This window comes from Panthera tigris, chromosome X (assembly GCF_018350195.1).
Source record: "Panthera tigris isolate Pti1 chromosome X, P.tigris_Pti1_mat1.1, whole genome shotgun sequence".
NCBI classification, from domain to species: Eukaryota; Metazoa; Chordata; class Mammalia; order Carnivora; family Felidae; genus Panthera; species Panthera tigris.
Window position 1 is genome coordinate 13,187,775 of NC_056677.1, and position 17,964 is coordinate 13,205,738.

Sequence of the window (17,964 nt, forward strand, 5' to 3'; positions counted from 1 at the left end):
CGGAGTTAGTTACCTGGCGGGGCGCGGGGCGGGGCGGAGGGCGGGGGCGGGGCCGGGGTGCGATCCCAGGCTGCGATTGGTCCGTCCCGCGCCTGTCTCCATGTGCCGCGCGGCGGAGGCACAACATTCAAGTCCGGGGGCGGGGCCGGCGCGCGCCGGGAGGAAACGGCGGCGCGGCAGCTGCGGGGCGTGGGGGCGGTGGCGGCGGCGGCGGCGGCCAAGGCCGAGACCGAGACCGAGGCGGCGGAGACTGAGGCGAAGGCGGCGGTTACTTGGCCGGTGACGGTGCTCCCCCGGACTCCCTTCCAGGCCCCATGGAGGCGGCGGCGGGCGGGGGCTGCGGCTCTGGGCCGCCTCTGCTGCTGAGCGAGGGCGAGCAGCAGTGCTACTCCGAGCTCTTCGCGCGTTGCGCCGCCGCCGGCGCCGCAGGCGGGGGCCCCGGGTCCGGGCCCCCTGAGACCGCCAGAGCCGTCCCCAGCGCGGCCACCGCAGCCGCGGGCCCTGTGGCCGACCTATTCCGGGCGTCACAGCTGCCCGCCGAGACGTTGCACCAGGTAAGTCCCCGCTCATCTTGCCACTGACGGTCTGTGGGGACCATTTCTGTGGGGACAAGGGGGCGGGGTGGGGCGATGGGGCTGCCCAGGGATCTGGACGCCTCGGCCAGGTCGAAGTCGGGGATGGTGGCGACGCCCTTGTCCCCCGGGGAACACACCAGCCTCCTCCTCAGCTCAGGAGTGCTGGGTGCGCTCCCCGTCTTCTTCTCCTGAGACAGACTGACACTCCTTCCCCTCCCCCGGCCATTGCTGGGGCTCTGCAGCCGCCCAGACCCAAAGTTTGCCTTGTTCTGGAAGTGGTGTTTGTTTTGGCTGGTGTTTGGTTTAACCTCTGCTCGCTGCTCCTGCTTTTCCCTCTGCTGGGTGAGTGGAAAGGGGTAGGCGCCCGGGGTGCCTTGCTGGGATTTGAACTTGAAGTGTGTGTGTGTGTGTGTATGTATGTATGTATGTATGTATGTATGTATGTATGTATGTAGAGCAGGGGGCCCAGAACTGAATGTTGTTCGCCCTCTATACATGTAAACGTATACCCATCTATATGTATTTGCTTACTAACGTATTTCTGAATTTTGGTATTAAACTGGAAAGCCTTAATAAGTTGCAGAGCAGGGACAAAGGGCTGCAAGAGGACGTTTGTCAAGGCAAAGCCAAGCTTACTGTTTAGGGCTAGAGATGGACCCCAGATGTCCACCATGGGGGACAGCTGTAGTTTCCCATCTTACTACTTGGACTTGAAATAGAACTGGAAAGTAATGTGTATCATAGCTATCTCCTTTTGACTGCTCTATACCTGGAAAAGGAGGAGGGGATAGTCCACAGCAGATGCTTTATTTTGTGCTTTGCTTGGAGAAGGACTACTTGGTAAGCATTATCTTTTGATGTCACCAGGTGTTCACAGTAAGATTCTTAATATGAAGCCTCAAACGTGAATTGAAGCTTTTTAAAATTATTTTTTTAAAGTTTTTAATTCCAGTAATTAACATACAGCGTTAAATTAGTTTCATGTGTACAATATAGTAATTCAACACTTCCATACATCACCCTGTGCTCATCAGGACAAGTGCACTCCTTAATCCCCATCACCTATTTCACCCCATCCCCCAACCCCCTCCCCTCTGTTTGTTTTCTATAATTTAGAGTCTGTTTCTTGATTTCTCTCTCCTTTTCCCCTTTGCTCATTTGTTTTGTTTCTTAAATTCCACATATGAGTGAAATCATATGGTATTTTTCTTTCACTTATTTCACTTAGCATTATACTCTCAAATGGAAAGATTTCATTCCTTTTTATGACAGTACGTTATATCTGTATCTCACATCTTCTTTATCCATTCATCAATTGAGGGACACTTGGGCTGCTTCCATATCTTGGCTGTTGTAAAGAATGCTGCTATAAACATTAGGGTGCATGGAAACGAAGCTTTAGTAGTTAGTATGAAAGTTAACATCGATTGAATATTTAGAGTGGGGAGTGGTATTTTAGAATCTAGTTCCACAGGATTAGTGAGGGTTTTATGGTTCACTTGCAATATCACTGTGTTTGTAAGGTTTGTTTTGTGCTTTATACTACTGGAGCATACATATGCCTATGTGTTTGTGAGCATAACTTTAGCCATTCTGTAATCTTTGACCTTTTAGAGGGGATTTCTGAAAATGTAATTAGTATTCATAGAACTTAGCATGGCTGTTTATGCCTTAAAGAAGTTCTTGATTAGGGGCACCTGGGTGGTTCAGTTGGTTGAGTATTGGACCCTTGGTTTTGGCTCAGGTCATGATCTTACTGTGAGTTCGAGCCTCGTGTCAGGCTCCGGACTGACAGCATGGAGTCTGCTTTGGATTCTCTCTCTCCCTCTCTCTGTCTCAAAAAAAAAAAACAACCAAAAAACCTTAAAAAAAAGTCCTTGATATGCAGAAAGTTTTGCGGTTACCATTCCATGGTTGAGCTGAACTAGGTAGACAAAAAGTGTATTAAAACACAAACCGTGGCCATTACTTGTGGCCCTCAGAATATTCCCAAGCATATAAATATATTAAATGCTGTTACAGCTTCTTAACTGAAAAAGAAATAAGTGATTGAGTCCATACAGCAAATAAATGACAGCTGGGCATCTGTTAAGGCTTATTTTGTAGTCAGTAATACATGGAATGTGGTAAAAGAAGGTGGGCATGTTAAATGTGAATGAGTTGGTTTACCACTCCTAAGGAATTGGGGAGGAGGCTTTCCTGGTGTTAGAATCCATGTTCCCTTGAGGTATATATGATTTAGAAAGAACCCAAGGCACAGTGCATTTGCATGAACGAGGTTATATCCTTTTTTTAAAAAAAATTTTTAATGTTTATTTATTCTTGAGAGAGAGATCTAATGAATGCCAATGGGTGAGGGACAGAGAGAGAGGGAGGGAGGCGCAGAATCCCAAGCAGTCTCCAGGCTCTGAAGTGTCAGCACAGAGACCGATGTGGGGCTTGAACCCACGAACCGTGAGATCATGACCCGAGCTGAAGTCAGATATTTATCTGACTGAGCCACCCAGGCGCCCCATGAGGTTATATTCTTGATGTCTTCTGCTTGCAGAAGACTGTTTCAGATATTGGCAAAGGGGGAGAGGCCTAGAAGTTTTCTTGCAGTAATTTCTCAGAGCTTTAAGCTCTCTTATTCAGCTCAGCAAAACAAAATACATCTTCCCCATTAACCTAACAATTGCAATTATCCAGTATTCTTCATACAGGTGAAAATTAACATCAAAGGCATCCTGGACAGGGAAATGTAATCAGAGAGATTCAAACAAAGCTAGCAGCCAGTAGCCACCTAATTTTTACCAACCATTTTGGTGGGGTGGGGTGGGGTGTGGCATGGCATGTCATATCTTGATGTGTGTGTGCGCTCGTGTGTGCTCCATTTAACTCAATTTGCATTTCCCCATGAGTGTATTAGCCATTCTTTAAAACAAATGTGGACGTTTTTAGCCTTTCCCTTAAACAGGAACTTGTAAGTTCAGAATTAAGTGGACCAACAGGTATAACTGCTCAAATCATGGCGCTACCATCCCTGGTAGTTTCTATGGTAACAGCCAGATTATTATTTTTTTAATAAGCATACAATTAAGATTACCATAATGAAGGGCGCCTGGGTAGCTCAGTTGGATAAGCGGTTAAGCATCTGACTCTTGATTTCATCTCAGGTCATGATCTCATGGGTTCCTGAGTTCAAGCCCCATGTCAGTTTCTGCACTGATGGCTCGAAGCCTGCTTGGGATTCTGTCTCTCCCTCTCTGTGCCCCTCCCTGCCTAGTGTTTTTTTTTTTTTCCTTCTTTCTCTCAAAATAAATAAACTTAAAAAAATTGCCATAATGTTTCAGGCAGGGCGTAAGTCTTACCCGGAGTAAGTGTTTTTCAGAAATACTTAATTTTTTACTGGGTGCCTGGGTGGCTTAGTCGGTTAATTGTCCAACTTCAGCTCAGGTCACGATCTCACAGTTCTTGAGTTTGAGCCCCACGTTGGGCTCCGTGCTGATAGCTCAGAGCCTGGAGCCTGTTTCCTATTCTGTGTCTCCCCCTCTCTTTGCCCCTCCCCTGCTCACACTCTGTCTCTCTCTGTGTCTCAAAAATAAGTGTTAAATTTTTTTTAAATACTTAATTTTGTAAAGTAAAAATAAACTATACCTGTTACTTGTCATGGAAGTGAGTTATCTTAGGGATTTTTTTTTCTGTTGAAATATATATATATATATAAATTAATTTTTTTCAGAGCAGTTTTAGGTTCACAGCAAAATTGTGGGGGGAAGGCACAGAGAATTCCCATATATCACCTTCTAGCACACGTGCACAGCCTCCCCCATTATCAACATCCCTCACCAGGTTGGTATGTTTGTTACAATCGACATTGAGATACCATTATTGCCCAAAGTCCATCGTTTGCATTAAGGTTCGCTCTGGGTGTTGTACATTCTGTGTTAAAAAAAAAAAAAAACATATATATATATATATTTATTTATTTATTTATTTATTTATTGGGGTGCCTGGGTGACTCAGTCGGTTGAGCATCTGACTTCAGCTCAGGTCATGATCTCCCGGTTTGCAGGTTCGAGCCCCATGTTGGATTTTGTGCTGGCAGTATGGGGACCTGCTTTGGATTCTCTGTCTTCCTCTCTCTCTGCCCCTACCCCACTTGCATTCTCTATCTCTCAAAAATAAATAAACATAAAAAAATTACTAAAAATATATATTTATTAAGACTTAATTTTTTAGAACGGTTTTAGTTTCATAGCAAAATTGAGGGAAAGGTACATAGTGTTTCCATATACACCCTGGCCACACACACATACTGCCTCCCCCATTAGGAATACTCCCCTCCAGAGTAGTACATTTGTTACCGTTGGTGAGCCTACATTGACATATCAATAATCAACTAGAGTCCATAGTTTACATTATGGTTCACTTGTGGTGTTGAACATAGTATGGGTTTGGACAAATGTATAATGACATGAGTGTGTACAGAATAGTTTCACTGCCCTAAAAATCCTCTTTGCTCTGCCTAGTCATCCCTTCCTTTTATGCCCAACCCTAGGCAGCCACTGGTACTTTTACTGTCTCCATAGTTTTACATTTTTCAGAATGTCATATAGTTGGAAAAACACAGTATGTAATTTTTTCAGATTGGCCTCTTTCATTAATAATATGCATTTAAGATTCCTCCATGTCTTTTCATAGCCTGATGGCTCATTTCTTTTTAGTACTGAATAAATACTCCATTGTCTGGATGTACCACAGTTTATCCATTCATCAACTGGAAGATGTCTTAGTTGCTTTCAAGTTTTGGCAGTTATGGATCAACTTGGTATAAATATCTGTGTGCAGGTTTTTGTGTGGACTTCAAGTTTTGAATTCCTTTGGGTAATTACCAAGGAGTGTGATTGCTGGATCATACAGTAAGAGTATCTTTAGTTTTTTGGGAACCTGCCAAACCATCTTCTGAAATGGCTGTACCATTTTGCAATTCCTCCCAGCAATGAATGAGAGTTCATGTTTCTCCACATTCTCACCAGCATTTCATGATATCAGTGGTTTTGATTTTGACCGTAGGAATGCCGTGATATCTCATTGTTGTTTTAATTTGCAATTCCCTAATGACCTGATGTTGAGCATCATGTCATATGCTTATTTGCCATCTTGAATTATATTTTATTTTATTTTATTTATTTATTTAAAAAAAAATTTTTTTTAACGTTTATTTATTTTTGAGACAGAGAGAGACAGAGCATGAACGGGGGAGGGGCAGAGAGAGAGGGAGACACAGAATCGGAAGCAGGCTCCAGGCTCTGAGCCATCAGCCCAGAGCCCAACGCGGGGCTTGAACTCGCCGACCGCGAGATAGTGACCTGAGCTGAAGTCGGACGCTCAACCGACTGAGCCACCCAGGTGCCCCTTGAATTATATTTTAATGCATTATAGTAGTCTATTTTAAAAAAAGGCCTTTTGGTCTTTACTTTTAGAGTATTATTAAATTTTTAAAAAAATGTTTATTTATTTTTGAAGGAGAGACAAAGACAGAGCATGAGTGGGGGAGGGGCAGAGAGAGATACACAGAATCCGAAGCAGGCTCCAGGCCCTGAGCTGTCAGCACAGAGCCCGATGCAGGGCTCCAACTCACAAATGGCGAGATCATGACCTGAGATGAAGTCGGACGCTTAACTGAGCCACCCAGGTACCCTTAGAGTATTTGTATTCATGTGCTGATTTATTTTAGAAGCCAGATTCCAATACTAGTTGAAAAATGTTAGAACAAAACCGTTTAAAATTAGAAAAAGAAAATATGGCTATCTGAGTAACAGTTTTTAAGACAAAGAACTACAAATGTTAGAGTGATTGGTTTCTCACTTGGGAAGTATTTTATTGGTATTGAAAGGCCAGCATTTTACTAGAAGGTATAGGGTAGTGTGGTGGGAATCAGGTTTAGGTTTGACATGTATTTGAGTATCGATTGCACATAACTTCACAGTTCTTGGTTCTGAGGTTACAGCAATGAATCAAACACAAATCCCTGTCTTCATGGAATTTACATTCCAACGTAAATGTTTTTTATTCTTCAGTTTATTTGATTATGAGACATTTTAAAATATAACCTTTAGAGGGGCACTTGGCTGGCTCAGTTGGTAGAGCATGTGACTTGATCTAGGGGTGATGAGTTCAAGCCCCACATTGGGTGTAGAGTTGACCTAAAAAAAAAAAAGAGGGGCATCCGGGTGGTTTAGTCAGTTAAGTGTCCATCTCTTGATTTCAGCTCAGGTTGTGATCTTGGGGTCCTGAGATCAAGCCCTGCCTTGGGCTCTGTGCATTGGACTCTGCACTGGGCATGGAGCCTGCTTGTGATTCTCTCTCCCCCTGTTCTTCTGCCCCTCTCCTCCACTCGCACATGTTCTCTCTTTCAAAAAAAAAAAAAAAAAAAAAAAAGAAAAAAGGAAATATAACCTTTAGGAATAAAATATCTACCTTAACTAGCAAGTATTGTATTTGATGAATTTAAACTATATAGACTTATGTAAACTATACAGACTTACATAAACTTATATAAACTATATATAGACTTCAATAAACTATACAGACTTATTTATAACAATTTTTAAATGTTTACTGTATTTTTGAGAGGGAGAGAGACAGAGACAGAGTATGAGCGGGGTGGGGGGGGGGGCAGAGAGGGAGACACAGAACCCAAAGCAGGGTCCAGGCTCTGAGCTGTCAACACAGAGCCTAATGAGGGGCTTGAACCCATGAACCGTGAGATCATGACCTGGGCTGGAAGTCAGACACTCAACTGACTGAGCCACCCAGGCACCCCTATATAGGCTTATATCTTTCTGTTAGTATAATGTGTTAGTCTCGGGGAATGCTGTGCATATTTGAAGTAGTCATAATTTGTTTTCATTTTAATGATAGTTAACTCTTTTGTTTTGAAATAGTCTATTTTTTAAATTGGGATATAATGAACATGTAACATTATATATTAAATATCTATTATATAAAAATGCAAGTTTCAGGTATACAATATGATTCGATATTTTTATATTTTGTGAAATGATCACCACAGTAAATCTAGATCTGTCACCACACATAGTTATAAATTTTTTTTGTGTGTGATCAGAATTTTTATGACATGCTCTCTTAGCAACTTTCAAATATACAATATCATATTATTTATAGTCACCATTTTGTACATTACATCCCCATGACTTGTTTTATAACTGGAAGTTTGTACCTTTTGATCACTTTCACCACCCCCTCCCCCCATCTTCTGTATTTATGAATTCAGGTTTGTTTGCTTGGTTTTAGATTCCACATGTAAATGAGATTATATGGTATTTATCTTTCTCTGACTTGATAGTTAACTCTTAGGCATAAAACACTGCTGATTCTGTAATACCAGGGGAAATCATTGCATTGGAAAAAAAGCCAATAAATAATGTCTGATTATTTAAGCAGCTTTGATTGAGGTAAACAAGTAAAATAAAGCTGTTAGAAGTAGGGGATTTTTAAAAAATTCCTGGGCATGGACTCAGCTTTGGGAAGAAGTCGTATTTAAAGGTTGTCTTGTAATTCATTGAAGCAACTGTTTAATCATTAAAGAAAACTGTAGGGTAAAAGACAAATTCTTATGAACTTTTCCCCATTGTTAGACTATTTGCTAGAACTATTTTTTAAAAATGCTAATAAAGCAGTTTTCTATTTTTGCATCTTTATATCATATCCCTTTGTAACATACACTGGAAGGGGATAGAGGCCAGAACACTAAAACAGTAACTAAGAATGTATGCTGTTTGAGATAGTAATTCTTTTTTTGTAAAAAAGAAAGAATGCCAGCAGATATAGGAAGTTCCAGAGCCAAACCATTGTTTCGTTAAAAGAGGGACATTTGCATTATAGTTGCTTGTTGACTCTTTTCTAAAAAAATACTTGAAGAGTGCAAAATTTAGAGGATTACCCAACAAATCAGTAAAATAGTTCATTTAGTGTGAAGGTTTCCTGTGACCTCCTTCTCAGGTCCCATTCTCCTCCCTCCCAGCCCCAGAGGTTACTGTTGTCCTGAATTTGGTGTGCATGAATTGAAAAAAATGTTAATACTTTTATTATATGTGTATATATCGTGTGTGTGTATAGTGTGTGTGTATGTATGTCACTAAAACAATATATTTTGTATGGCTTTTCAACTTAAAATTAGGAGCATCGTACTCTGTAACCTTCTGCAACTCGCTTTTCCTCTCATTGTTAGGTTTTTGGGATTCATCTTTGTGGACACATATAGCTCTAGTTCGTTTATGTGTCCTTTTTAAAAATCTTCATTACTTATTCTTACAATGACTCATCATTATGGTGCTGTAGAGGCCTTTATGCCTAAGGAAAATAGGTGGCATTTTAATTTCTATAGAATGGCACATGACTTGGGGACTGTACTAAATGCATACAAATATCAAAAGCTTCTTTATAGGCAGTGAAATACACACTGATATTCTTTTTTAAAAAATTTTAAAAAATGTTTTTATTTATTTTTGAGACAGAGAGAGACAGAGCATGAGCAGGGGAGGGGCAGAGAGAGAGGGAGACACAGAATCTGAAGCAGGATTCAGGCTCTGAGCTGTCCGCACAGAGCCCAATGAGGGGCTTGAACTCACAGACTGTGAGATCATGACCTGAGCTGAAGTCGGACACTTAACCGACTGAGCCACCCAGGTCCCTCTACACACTGATATTCTTAAATTTTTTTAATGTTTGTTTGTTTTTGAGAGAGACAGAGCGTGACTGGGGGAGGGACAGAGAGAGAAAGCGAGACACAGAATCCGAAGCAGGCTCCAGGCTCTGAGCTGTCAGCAGAGAACCGGACGCGGGGCTTGAACTCAGGAGCCATGAGATCATGACCTGAGCCAAAGTCAGACGCTTAACTGACTGAGCCACCCAGGCTCCATTGTTTTTAATGTTTATTTTTGAGAGAGAGAGAACACGAGCGAGCAGGGGAGGGACCAAGAGAGAGGGAGACACAGAATCTGAAACGGGCTCCAGGGTGTGAGCTGTCAGCACAGGGCCAGACGTGGGCCTCGAACTCATGAACGGTGAGATCATGATCTGAGCTGTGTTGGCCACCCAACTGACTGAGCCATCTAGGCACCCAGGTGCCTCAATTTTATTTTATTTTTAAAAATCGTTTGTTTATTTTGAGTGTGTGTGTGTGCGTGCGCATGTGCGCGCATGAGTGGGGGAGGGGCAGAGAGAGAGAGAGAGAGAGAGAGAGAATCCCAAGCAGGCTCTGTGCTGTCTGCACAGAGCCTGACTCGGGGCTTGAACTCATAAACTGTGAGATCATGACCTGAGCTGAAATCAAGAGTTGGACGGACGTTCAGCCAACTGAGCCACCCAGGTACCCCTCATAGTGTTTATCTTTAAAGTAGGAACCTGGGAGTGGTCAGGTGAAGGGAACATGGAGAGGTTTAATATGGGCAGAAAAGGTATATGTGGTCTTTGGTCAAATGGCAAGACTGAATGATGGTTCCATACAATCGAGCTAGTGGCAGAGAACGTGTTTGAGACTGATTTAGAATAATTGGACAAACCAACAGGGAGATTGAAAAGGCAGCAAAGTGAAGACTAGAAATACAAGATGGGGGTGCCTGGGCTGGTTCTGTTGGTGGAGCGTGAGATTCTTGATGGTGAGGTTGTGAGTTCAAGCCTCGAGTTGGGTTAGAGATTACTTAAAAAATAATGTAAGATGGATTTGAATATTGGCCTAGTTTCACATGCATAACTGGGGACTGTCCTACTTTAAGGGTATAGAAAATTGGTCGTCAGGAAATGTTGAGTTGTTTCGTTAATTGTCAGTAACTTTTTAAAGAGGGTTTGGCTCCTTTCCAGATTTTTTTCAAAATTTCTCATTGTTTCGCAAAGGCAAGTATCTAGGGTTTTATATTTATATCATTCTGTTCTTTTTTTCCTTTTTTTTTTTCAAGATTTGATTTTAAGTTTTTTTTAAATGTTTGTTTATTTTTGAGAGAGAGAGAGAGCACTAGCTGGGAAGGGGCAGAGAGGGGGTGGGGGCGGAAAATCTGAAGCAGGCTCTGTGCTGACAGCAGAGAGCCCAATCCAGGGCTCTAACTCATGAACTGATCATGACCTGAGCTGAAGTTGGACGCTTAACCAACTGAGCCCCCCAGGGGCCCCTACATCATTCTTTTCTTGAGTACATGGTCTTTTGGTGGACAACTAAGTCCATTTAGGCTGCTATAACAAGTATCACACAAACTATAGAACTATGAAAAATCTGTAACTGAAGATGGAATTGCTTACATAGCGTGATCCAAGACCTTGTTCACTTAAAGCTCTGTTACCAGTTGATCAGTTTTGTTTTCTCTGCCTGCTATTTAACAAAACTGCTAGGAGGGAAATAACATCTAACATATATGATTGCAACATGTCATACACTATTATAATAAATATGACTTTATCTTAAAAAAGCAAAAAACAAAACAAATACTACGGATTGGGTGGTTTATAAACCACAGAAATTTGTTGCCCAAAGTTCTGGAGGCTGGTAGTCCAAGATCAAGGTGCCAGCATGTTTGCTTTCTGGTGAGGGGTCCCTTTCCTGGTTCATGGCTGGCACCTTCTTGCAGTGTCCTCGCATGGTGGAAAGGGGTAGGGATCTCTCTGGAGCCTCTTTGATAAGTCATTAAATCCCATTCATGAGGGCTCTACCCTTATGAGCTAAGCACCTCCCAAAGGCCCTACCTCCTAATACCATCACATTGGGCATTAGGATTTCAATATATGTATTTTGTGGGGGACACACATTCAGATCGTAGCAGCAACTAACCAGCTTGGGTTGCTCAGGACTGAGGGGTTTCCTGGGGCATGGGACTCTCTGTTTTCAAAGCTGGACTGTCGCAGCCAAATTGGGATGGTTGGTCATCCTCTCTATTGGTTACTGCATTAATTATCTATTGCTCTATAATGACCTTGCATAAATTTGAATTGCACCTTAAAACAACACATATTTATTATCTCATTGTTTCTTTTGGTCAGGAGTCCTGACATGGCTTAATTGGGTCCTCAGCTCAGGATTTCACATGCTGAAATGAAGGCATTGACTGGGTGGCATTCCTTTGTGGAGCTCGGGGACATCTTCCAAGCTCATGTAGTTGTTAGTAGAATTCAGTTCCTTGTGATTTTAGGACTGAAGCTTTCAACTACCAGAGGCCGCCTGCAGTTCCCTGTCACATGACTCTTTCCACAGGCAATTCATAATATGGCTGTTGGCTTCTTTAAGGAGAGTCTCTCCAGTTGGCTTAGAGGAGTGTGATCCCTCATTGCCTTTTGGTGGACAACTTTTGTTTCTTGTTTAGAAGCAAGTCACAGGTTTTGTCTACACTGAAGGGGAGAGGATAATTCAAAAGCATAGATACCAGGAAGTGAGAATTATTGGGGGTATGTGTCACCTTAGGAATTTTGTACCTCACTTGCCTTCCAGAGTTTTCTGAAGCAGAAAATTACTCTGTTCAGCTTTTGGGGGCCTGAAAATATGGATGTTTTTGCCCAACCAGTCATTTAAAATTTCTTTATCTTTTTAAAAAACATGCATAATTCATTTTCTTATGCCAAGTAGAACTGGCAAATATATTACCTTGTCATGTATTGTCAGTTTTAGTCTTTAGGCAATTTGTTTTTCCTCTAAACTAGTAGGAGGCAGGAAAAAAAGCCAAAAAGCACGTATGAACGCCCTGCATGCCCACTCCTGCCTGGAATACACGAAAGCAGGCCTGGGCCCATTTCAGGGGTCTGTGGATTTAGATGTGGAAAGGTATACATTTTTATTTGTACCAACCCCTAACTGAAACCAGGCATTTCCTTCTATTGTGTGTGCAGGCAACAAACCACAGTTGTAGTCGTACCTGTGATTTCATCACCTGTAGAAATAGGCTTTTTTTTTTTTTTTTATCATACTACAGTTATCACAGGTAGTAATGCATATTTAAACCCATGCATTACTACCACAAGCTTGCTTTTTAATATTTTGATAGCTAAATTTCGGGATATTTCTTTTATATCCTATCTATTTTAAGTGTTTAACTTTATGCATTTAAAAACATTCTGAGAAGAGGTCCATGCAGACCACCCAAGGGTAGGGGCATAAAAAACGATTAAGAAGCCTTGCTCAGAAGAGTTGCGAGGTGTCTGCACTAGGAATTTCAGTTCTTCATAGTTCATTGTTTCCAGAGTCAGAATGGCAGCAGCACTGCTGGCAAGTTTGGGTCTGGAATGAGATTCCATAAGGCTGCGGTGGTCCCTCCCCCTCCAGGCAGCCCTGCCAGGGGGAAGGAAGCCCAGAGAGAATGAATGCTCAGCTGCTTCCTCTAGGCCCTCACCCTGCAGTCCCTGCTCCCCTCTCTCTGCTCCTGACCTTTCTATCTGGCCCACTCAACTCCACTTCATTCCAGGGAGCCCCTGTGAAGCACATGGCAGCTGGCTTTTGGGTCTGTGTTATTTACCACTATTATCTCTACTTCAGAGACTGGCTAGAACATGAACCTGAGAGGAAAAGTGATTTTAACAGACTGGAGAAACTCAGCTTTCCTCATAATTTAATTCGGGACCAGGAGAAGCTGTTAATATTAGGTTAGTAGTAAACATTTGCTTTGACTTAATTCATTTGTAACACTTTGCTCTTGGTTTACAGAAAAATAACTTTGTTCAGCCTCCGGGGGGTAATTAAATGTTTCACCTGTGTTAATTTCCTGACTAATTGAAGAAAATCCCATAAATGCCAGCAATTAAGAATTTTTTTTTTTAAAGCAGGCTTTCTTAAATGTGTAATGTTTGCCCTGATGCCTTCAGAAGAACATATGTAATGCAAAAATTTCTTTTTTTATCCCTTAGTTCAGGGTCAGCCTTATGAAAAATAGATGATGTTGTACACGAACAGGTTTTTGCCCCTGCAGATGTTTGGTGTGCTTGCTTTTTTTTGTTTTTTTGTTTTTTGTTTTTTTTTTTTTTTGTTTTTTTTAGGATTCCTGTAAAATTGTCTTAAAATGTTTTAATTCTTTTCCTTGCTATGCACTCTGGTAAATTCAGAGTCCTATTACTGAGAGATGACACTGGAAGCAAAATGCATGAAATTTAACATGTGGATGTCTTAGATTGTTTTACTTTATTCTTTGTTCTATATCAAGGTTTCTCCACTTTGGCACTGTTGACACTTTGGGCCAGATTATTCTTTGCTGTGGGGGCTGTCCTGTGCATTATAGAATGTCCAGCAACATCCTTGGTCTCTACCCAGTAGATGCCAGTATCTGCCCTTCCCCTAGTTGTTACAACCAAACATGTTCCCAGATAGTGACAAATGTCCCTTGGGGCAAAATTTACTCTGGTTGTAGATATGTGATAATAATTATAGTAGGCACTACCATTTATTTACTGATTACCATGTAATTCACCTTGTTCTATAACGTGTAGAATGCTCATCTTGTTTCTCACAAGCAAGCCACAAGATAGGTATTATCAGCCTCCAGTTTGAAGAAAACAAAATAGAGGCGCAGAGATTCAGTAACTTGCCCATGATCACAAAGATAAGTGACTTCTGGTAATACTTTTCATAATTATTTGTGTTGAAATTCAGTCTTTATTGAAGAGACAAATTAAAAAAGAAAGGGAGGGGGGCCTGGGTGGCTCAGTCGCTTAAGCGTCCAACTCTTGATTTCAGCTCAGGTCATGATCTCATGGTTTGAGAAATCGAGTCGGGCTCTGTGCTGACAGTGAGGAGCCTGCTTAGGATTTTCTCTCTCCCTTTCTCTCTGTTCCTCCCCCATGTGCATGCACGTTCTCTCTAAAGAAACATTAAAGAAGGGAGGTTTCCTGATGATGTCTCAATGGAGAGGCTATGGCTTTCACAGCAATTCTGTGTAAATGTTGGAATTTAAAGGGGTGAGTCTATGGATGTGAATAGGGGATTTGGACTTCTAAGGAGCTTCAGTATTGTAAAGCAGAGCATGGCACAGTCTAGGGTCAAGTCCGATTAAACTTCGAAGCCAAGGAAGCCAACAGAAATTGGGGTAAGGCTATGTATTGTTCAGGGCCCTGAAGGAAATGGGATGCTCAGAGGGTTTTACTGAATATAGGAACGTGGAGGCATGGAGAGGTTAGCAGCAGCAGGAACCATGTCTCTAGATCAGAAGGGGCCAAGGAATGGAATGTTGTTGCTGGAGCTGTGAAAGGTGTGGTTCCTCTAAAGGAACAGTAGTCCAGAAGAATGCAACCATTGCCAGAACTATGGCCCCGGGTGGGAGGGGGCGTGCAGCTGGTGGGCTGAGGGACAAATAACTAACTCTGTCTCCAGCTGTCTGATGTGCTACAGTGCCCAAGTGGGAGCCAGAGGCAGGGAAGCCTTGGTGTTGAAGCTTATAGAGACCAGCCTCCTGGTCTGGTGGATGAAGAAGGGTTGTGGCTCTGGGGGATAAATGGAGGAAAAGCCGGCATGGGCTACAAGCTGGACTGGGAATGACTGCCCTAGATCCTAGGGAGAATGGGGCATGGCTGGTGTGGGGGAGGTGAGGGAAGTCCATTTGTGCCAAGCTGGGCTTGGTTGTGCATACTTCCAGCGGGGACAAGAGGGGACTGGACAGGAGCGACCGGTCCGTCTGAGCTGCTGCTTTCCACTTCTTTAGGGAAGCCTTGAAGACTGTAGGGTTGTCTCTTTGCATTTGGATATCAGATGTGGGCATGTGTGTGCTTTTTGATCAGAGTGAGACATTTCCATGGGTTGCTGTGTTTGTTCTTGTTCAGGGCACCGGGAAAAAATACAGAAACAGAGTGACCCTCTTGGAGATTCTGCTAAGAGGTAGCTGCACATGGTGGGAAAGGTTGCCCTAGGACCAGAGATGAATTCAGGGGAGTAGAAAGTATATTACAACATTTGGAGATGTGACCTGGCATTAGTTTGGCATTTTCTTTCCCTGAAGGATAAGATTCCTGTAGGGATTTAGCTATGTGTGTATATGTGTCCACTCAGGATTTCTTTGTACATTGCTCAGACTTACTAAGGCCCTATTGAGCAAACCAAGGCCTTAAAAAAAAACTTGGAATCTTCCTCATATATGCAAAGTAAAGGCAAGTGCAAAGAAATAGCTTTGTTCTCTTTTGCATTCTTCATGGGCTAGCATATCTTCTGGAAAACTTGTTGCCATGGCAATAGGATATTATCTATCTCTGTAGTGTACTACATAAAAATAGCCCTTTGTATTTCAGGGTGATGCTGGTGACAGGTGGTTGGGTGAATGTATAGCAGGGTGCTTTGTCAGCATTCCATTGTTTAAGGTTGTGAAATCAAAATGAGTATCGATTTGCTTTTCTGTCTCAAAATGCAGTTTTATCTGGAAAAGGCAGGTAGTGCTGCTCTGTTTGTGACTTAGAAGCTTTCCTTTGCAGGTCAAGTAAATACAGTGTTTGCAGGTACTTCTCATGGTAATCAGTAAATGGCTTCTCTTTCTGTTGGTGCTGCAGGGTGTGTGACAGAGGATTGGGTTGGGGGCAAGTAGTAGAATTCTCCAGTTCCTGAACACATGGTTCTGCTAAAGTGCCTTGTACTTAGAAACTGAGAAGTAGCAAGTGGTCAGGTGCAATAGATGAGCCCTGAGCTGTTTATCGAATACTGACTTTTTTTGTGGGTTCTAAGATGGAACATATCCTTGGTAAAGGTCATTTCATGGTGCTGGCTTTAGCATTGGCCTCACACGTGTAGCCAAGGATGGAATCTTGACCCTAGTCTTAATTTTTCCTTTGAGGAATCCTTTGGGTAATTTTTTTTTTGAAATTTTTTAATGTTTATTTGTTTCTGAGAGAGAGAGAGAGAGAGCAAGCGAGCATGAGCGGGGAGGGGCAGAGAGAGAGGGAGACAGAATCTATAGCAGGCTCTGGTCTCTGAGCTGTCAGCACAGAGCCCGACGTTGGGCTCAAACTCTTGAACTGTGAGATCATGACCTGAGCCAAAGTTGGGCGTTCAGCCGACTGAGCCACCCAGGCGCCCCTTCTTTGGGTAGTTTTTTAGAGCAGTAAGTCTCAAATATTTTGTCGTTCTCACTTCTCTTCTAGAAACTTGTCTTATATGTAAATAACAGCTTCCTGGTGCTGAAATAAAATTTAGTCTTAAGAATTTTTGATTTTCTTGAGAAAATACCATGGCAGGGAATTTTAGACCTAAATGTAATCACTGTTAATTCTGATCTGTGTTGTACTACTGCAGAAATGGAATCATTGCCTTTGTCTTCTCTCTCTGAGTCAGCATGAGTATCTTTTTGCTAATAATATTGGAAATAGTTTTTGAGTTCTTTCTGGACATCCAATACTATATTCTTAGAAATTTTTGTGTGTAATTAACTTAATTACCATAGATATTCTTAATGGTTTTTGTCACTATTTTCCAGATGAGGCATACTTATTAGTGTGCCTTTTTGTTTCTGGTAGGTATTGTTGTGCAGTGTAAGACTTGGTTGCTCCTTTTTTGTCAGTTTGTTGTACAATGTTTCTGATACTGAAAAGCATTCTTCTATCAGGGGATGGCAAAATAGTCTGTGGGCCAAATCTGTCCTGTCATCTATTTTTTTTTTTTCATTTTGTTTTTTGGTACGGCCAATGAGCTAAGAATGGTTTTTACATTTTTAAATGGTTTGGACAAAAATAAAAAATATTTCATGACATGTGAAAATTATTTGAAACTCAAATTTCAGCTTCCATAAACAAAGTTTTATTGGCACACAGCCACACTTGTGTGTTTCTGTATTATATTCGGGTGCTTTTGCTCTAGAGTGGCCAAGGTGAATAGCTGTAACGGAGACTGTTTATAGCCCATAGAACCTAAAGTGTTTACAAAGTTTGCCAACCCCTACTGTATATTATTCTACATCTAGAATGGGAGATTGCACTGAGTAATAAAAGCAGATTGAATTTATGTATTTGAATTCTCTTTGGGTATTATATTTTCCTCCTTTCTACTAAATGTTACAGTGTTTACAAGCCGAGTTTCATGTACTATAGAATATCTCACATATGTTCAATTTCAGCTCTTTTTATACCCATATTGGTTTTTTATTGTAACAAATACTCCTAATCCTTCCCAAATGAGGGTAATGGATTTTATCACTTTACTAGTTAATGTATTTTCTTTGCTAGGTCAGTAATTATAATCCCCCCATTTCTATTTACTTTTAACTATATTGCTTTCTACTATTGGGCTTTTCAGCCACCATATAAACATTGATACGTTAATAATCCTAACTAAGCCATCTGAACTGATTGCACTAGTTTAATAAATACTACATACGATAAAGATTTCATTTTCTACATACATCCTGTTGGATTTTGATATACTTAACATAATCAGCTTTGGAAC

At 41.7% G+C, this 17,964-nt stretch overlaps 1 protein-coding gene across 5 annotated transcripts in view; it reads left to right on the forward strand.

The window, feature by feature from the left end:
- The first annotated feature begins 228 nt into the window (after positions 1 to 228).
- REPS2 (RALBP1 associated Eps domain containing 2) overlaps positions 229 to 17,964 on the forward strand; it is a 211,506-nt gene continuing 193,770 nt past the window's right edge. For all 5 annotated transcript variants that reach the window (XR_006213346.1, XM_042973696.1, XM_042973697.1 and 2 more), the window contains exon 1: positions 229 to 554. Coding sequence is in view for 4 of the 5 variants with exons in the window: in XM_042973696.1 (XP_042829630.1) it covers positions 315 to 554 (240 nt within the window). In the remaining variant the exon portion in view is untranslated. The remainder of the gene's footprint in view (positions 555 to 17,964) is intronic.